At 36.9% G+C, this 5,906-nt stretch overlaps 1 protein-coding gene across 1 annotated transcript; it reads left to right on the plus strand.

Annotated features, from left to right (window-relative positions):
• Positions 1-213: 213 nt before the first annotated feature.
• LOC149691189 (uncharacterized) lies at positions 214-928 on the plus strand. Its single transcript, XM_089869519.1, has 2 exons — positions 214-349; positions 416-928. The coding sequence occupies exon 2, from the start codon at positions 472-474 to the stop codon at positions 820-822; it is 351 nt and encodes a 116-aa protein (XP_089725645.1). The 5' UTR covers positions 214-349; positions 416-471; the 3' UTR covers positions 823-928.
• Positions 929-5,906: the final 4,978 nt, after the last annotated feature.

The raw sequence follows: 5,906 nt of genomic DNA on the forward strand, positions 1-5,906 counted from the left end.
GAAGTTCAACTTTGGCACGGACGACAGATGGCGCTCTTAACCTTCTACCCCCAAAAATCGCTGTTGTCTGCTCGTTTTCCCCTTCCGCGTTTTTTCGTTATAAACTTATGATTTAACGAACTGTTAAGATAAAATTTCATATTTCCTAAGACAGATAAGCTTCTACTCCTTTCATCTTACTCCCAGTTAGATTACAAGCTGGTGTTAAAAAAAATTCAACGGCGAAAAAAGTATTTGACAATCTAAGAATATTTTTTAAATATAAAAAAATGCTGTTTATTTTATACGCCCCCTATTTGTGAAAGACCTTTTTTACGCACTTTTATCATTCTTTATTTGAATTTCAAAGGTAGTACTTCATAATTCAATCTTCTGTAATAACTTTCTTCGGAAAATAATATTTCAAACGTTACAGAGTCTTGCAAGGGGATTGCTTTTGCGGATTTTGTGAGTATTTAACTGAATAATAAAATGGAGGAGGATAATAATTTAAGTAAAGAGGAAATCAGGAAACGTAAAGCAAGGGAAAGAATGAGGGCAAAAAGGTCAGATCCTGAATTTAGGAAACGAGAAAATGAAAGGAGAAGAGTGTTAGCAGCTGAAAAAAAGGCTGTTTCGGGAACAGGTTCTAGCACACCCAATGTTGGTCCTACCGCGAGGCCAGTTGGCCATGATTCTGCGAAAGATGACGCATTAAATAAAAGCTCTATTGAAAGTACCGTAAGCGTAGGCATATCTATTAATGAGGAACCCAATAATGTACAAAATGATAATGCTAATATTAGTGAAATAATCGAAGGCGATGAACAAGTACGAGCCTAGCTTATGTGTGATTGGGTTGTGGCTTCCATGTTTTGGGGACATTTGCTTTTTGTGTGGCAAGGTATGATTCAGCTTTGATATGGACAAATGTTACAAATCATACTGGTAGACTAAGAATACGGTTGAGGTATAGCGAGAGAGTAGAGTTGAGAGATATTGAAAAGGCTTGATCAATTGACTATTTTAAAATTGAATTCCTGCACTTGCAAAGAATTAAAAAAAGCGATAGATGCATATATTTAGGTTGTTTAAGGGGTAGTGATAGTCATCTCCACTCGGAGAGGTAATATTTTGGCTTTCCCAACTTGTTAAAAATAACGAACACTACATCTTTTTCTACACACCAGGTCAAACTAATAGCCCATCGTATACACGATTAGGTTAAAACATGTATTTAAGTATGCCAAAAAAAATTGGAGAGGTCAAAGTAAGCTAAGTAACTTTAGACCAAGCAATAGGAAGATAGGAGGGCAAATGGTTCGCAAAGCCGTCTTCTTATTCGCTTCACACTAAAACCACAGTTTTCTTATAAAAAGACATATCATACTTGAAATAATTTTATTTCGGTCATCGTAAAGAGCCACATCTACCATCTCCAGCTTTAATTATCGGATTAATAATTCTCTCACCTGAAATACTTAAACTCTTTTTGACTTTTAAATTTGAGTAGTTAGAATTTGGCAGAATGATTTCCGCGGCAATTTCCAGTCAGAGGTTACGGGAAAAACGTTCCCTTGGCAATAGAAAAGTTTGCGATGACGATGAAAACTGCACCGTCGTGTTAATAGCAGAAGTGAAACGGTTCCACGTCCACAAATGCCTCCTAGTTCAAATATCTCAGTGCTTTCGCAGCATGTTTAGCGGTAATTTTATCGAGACTACGCGAAGAGAAGTTCACTTCCGTTTTTAAGAAAACACACTTTCGCGTTCGTCTTGGACTACGTTGACGGTGCGGTAATACACTTTGAAAAGTGGTCTGTAGAGAAGTTGCGGGACTTGAACTATTTAACGGATATGCTCTGCATGGACTCCTTGGTGGTAGAATTGCCAATACCAGGTTATTTGAAGTTATTCAACGCGCATGGTACAAACACGCCAAGGCTTTCGACGATGAAGATACGGTGATTGGGATAAGGGGGTTGTTTCTAAAACGACTGGTTTCATACCTTATTATGAAGTCAATAACACCCTACAAAGTCAGTATGATTAAAAATGGTAACGATGCATTAGACAACGCGCCTCACTAAATAATACAGGACGTTTTGAAGATCTTGAAAATCCCCGAAGATACGGTAATACACGGAGCATTTCAACATTGTTTTTCACTTGCGAGAAAATGAAAGCGCTTTCGGATTGGGTCTAGTCCGAATCGAACAAAGATACGTCTTTTGCTAAACGTGTCGAAATTTTCGACCATACCGGATGTGAACAACTCTCCCACGAGGAGTTACGATGTTCCAGCAAGAAAAAAAACTCAATTCCTTCAATGCCCTAACGTTTTCCATCAGGAAAATCCACGAGCAAATTTCACTAAACAACCTGCGAGCATCTTGGGTCCAGGTTCGTGGGTCCGAAGTTAACATTTCGGAGTACCAACCGCGTTTATTTCGAGAACCCCTTCATCATGGCGCCAAGCAAAACACAACTTCCCATCCAAAATAAGCAAGGAAGTTTTACTTTCTAACGATGGAAAACGTTACGGTCATGGAGGTGACAACGACATCGTACAACGTGGAAATATGTCAGATTGTAACGCAGTCTAATTTCACGTGCTCAAAATTGTTCGCTAAATAGGGTATGAATACGGCGACGAATGCGATCGTTATTATGACGTAGGACAAAGAATGCAATGAAGCTACTATCCGTAAACTCAACGTGAAATTTTACGATAAGTGAATGACAGCTTTGACTGTGGAAGACCGTAAAGATACCTTCAAAAACGGTCGAAATGTTTTTGAATGCAATCTTTAAATAAAATCGGTGACTGCGTTATTTGCCATGAACAAACAATGCCCGAACTTCAATGAAAACATGCACTTGGCCAAATTTGACGAGAACATCTTGGTGTGAAATATCTTATCTACCAGGGATTCGAGACGCGTTCCATAAACAGTGTCAATTTTAAGCACAAGAAAACCTCCATATCTTCTACTGATCAAGGCGTAATCGTTGGTCTACAACAAGAAATGGGGCCGAGCGATGTAACGGTGATGCGACGAGTCGATGGACATTTTGAATCCTTAGGACGACTGCCTGGACCTGATTTTGGACCACTTTGTGGACCTGAAGAAAAGTGCGAGTTTTTCATATGTGAAAAGCAGTTCCGCGAATTCTGAAAGCTAGAATACTTTTGTGAAAATGTGCTGATGAATTCAGTAAGAAAACATCTAGGAACCATTACTAAAAAAACTGTGCGAGTTATTTTTGCCCCGTAAATTTCTTAGTAAATTATTATAATTGAACTAAGTACTAAGTAATTAACGTATTTGCTAGATATTTAACTTTTTACTTATTTTAAAACTAAAAATATTTGGCAATTTAGAGGGAAAATAAAATTTTAACTTTTATAATTTTTTTTAAAAAAAATGAATTCTTGTCTAATTTTACTAGCAAATAAAAACCATTTAGTATTTTCATGAAACCAGTCATTATTATTTCTACTTACTAATAATCAGTGGGATTAAAACAAACGTTACACTCGTAAATAAAAATATTTAATTGTAATGACACAACTAATTTAATAAGTTCATCATAATTAATTAGGCCTAAAAGTGAGGGCAATTTAACATAAAATAAACCTTAAATCATGTACTAGAATAACCATACACTATTTAGTATTTAAGTGTTTACCAACTTATCCAGGCGACTCTAATAAGTTATTAGTCCATTATCTATAGTAAAAACATTAAGTTACTGATGTTTCTAAAACATGGTTAAGGTTAATCTTCAGTCACGTTCACACTTGCAGGGGATACCGGTTAGAAGGGATTCAAAGCGCTTCCAAAGTTAAGTGTAAACAAAACTGATAATCGGAAACTAATAAGAATAGATGATTCGCGAAATCTTTGAAGGTAATTTTTTTTTCCTAATTTTGGAAATTGGTAATCATGTTTTCAGAATTTTACGGACAATTAACTGAAATTAGAGTAGAACATTGCTGTTGACGGCGTTCAGCTAGTAAAACACCTACTTTAACGTAGCCAATTACATTGTCGCTTGCACTGAACGCCCTGTGTGACGTCAACAAAACATTAAACCCACGGAAAAACAAGGTTATTGGTGCTCTAACATTTTAGCGGGTAACATATATGAAGTTTCAGCTCGAGCCAACTTGAAACGGAAACGGTTTCGATGGTAGTCTCTAGTCTTAATTATAATTTAACTTTGGATAAAAATAGCGACAACCTTGAAACGAAAGCACTAGCCGACAATACAGATCAAAACGTTTTAAAGTGTGAACCGAGGTTGCTGAAATGACGTTGCTTTCAAAGCCATTTGCGCAAACTGGTTTTCAACTATTTTCCATTAATTGAACCTGGCTTCAGTAGCTCTACCAATACCAATCAAAATGTTTTAACCTTACTGTAAATCTTCAACGGAATGGATCAGTATTGCACACGCAATTATCTTCCCTTTCGCTAGTTTGTGCAAAGGGTTTATTGTACCGATCCCTAACTTCGTACAGAGCAAATCTGGAATCACATTTCCACCCCTTCATCTCTTCCCAACTTCCCCATTTTTCCAAACACATAAAAGATGTAACCGTTCTACTTTCTTTATAAGCTTTGGTTAGGGTCTCAAGCCATATAGACAGATGTCGTTGGTTTAACCATATCTTTCGAGGAAGTTCGCTTTTCTTGCCGAGTTGAGTCTATACGAGCTCAAATGGAGTGGAGCTTTGAGCTGGACGGAGGATATGAAGCTTGTGTTGGACCTAACAGTCAGGGTCGACGCTATATGAAGGATATAATATATTCCGTTCGGTCTCGTGACTAACCTTACAGCCAAGGGGTCAGGCCTTGCCATTTAAGATTTTTTTCTCGTGAAAAAGGACTCCTTGAATTTATAACTTAAAGCTGATGGGAATATATTGCGTGAGAAAAAATTAAAGTAGTGATAATTAAGTGATATTTCATGGTCCTGTTTCATTGTTTCGAGGAATATCAAAAATGTTTTGTCCTCAGTAACTACCACATCGTGAGAATAACACACATTTAGCTTTTTCAAATACATTAAAATCGAGAAAAGATTTTGACTTGATTTCGAAAGTCTTAAAAAAAGATTTATATGACGTATTTTATTACGTTCGAGATTTGATTCAAATGTAAGACCCCTTGTTCGAAGCAGAGAGACTCCACGTGCTGTAGGAAACAGGCAGGGATGAAAAACTAACTTTAAGAGTGAAGCAACCGTAAGAAGGGCAGCACGTGAAACCATTTCGAACTGTAACTTCTTCAAAAGCAAGTAGTAGTACTCAAGTTTCACTAAACAAGACTATAGGATTTAGGTGGAAAACGAAGGCCATATCGGACGTGATTTCATAGTTTGGTAATTTTTTATATTTTCAATATTGCAGGGCAAATGGAGGCCATAAAGTTGTGCGAGATATTACCGATTGACTCCCTCATTTCGAACCAAATGAGGGAATTTGTTACGTTAATTATGAAGTCTCATCGTGAGTACTATTACAATACTAAAACTCATCCCCCCTCCTCCCGGATAAGGACAAACGGGAGAGGCTTTTACACCACAGATTCGGTCTAAAGGGATATATTTTATGCCCGTGGAAAGAACTTGAATAACGTAACAAAACATTGTCGTTGTAAAATAGTTTCACCCGCTAGCGCCAATGGGCAAACATGCAATTTTGAAAACTATTTCACACTTCGTATTATATATTTTTATGCACTTTGAAGTGAAACATAAATGAAAAGTATTTATTTTCCAAACCGACTTCATTAAAAATAAAGGGCTACTACATTTCATTGGTGGAAGACCAAAGTTTTGGGTAACGATATATCCACGCCAGTGTGTATAGGCTTGAGACTGCAGAAATATACCACCATTCATGGTTTTAGATTTTT

This window comes from Phalangium opilio, unplaced genomic scaffold (genome assembly GCF_054372755.1).
Source record: "Phalangium opilio isolate 3A_F unplaced genomic scaffold, DU_Popi_V2 ptg000026l_1, whole genome shotgun sequence".
NCBI classification, from domain to species: domain Eukaryota; kingdom Metazoa; phylum Arthropoda; class Arachnida; order Opiliones; family Phalangiidae; genus Phalangium; species Phalangium opilio.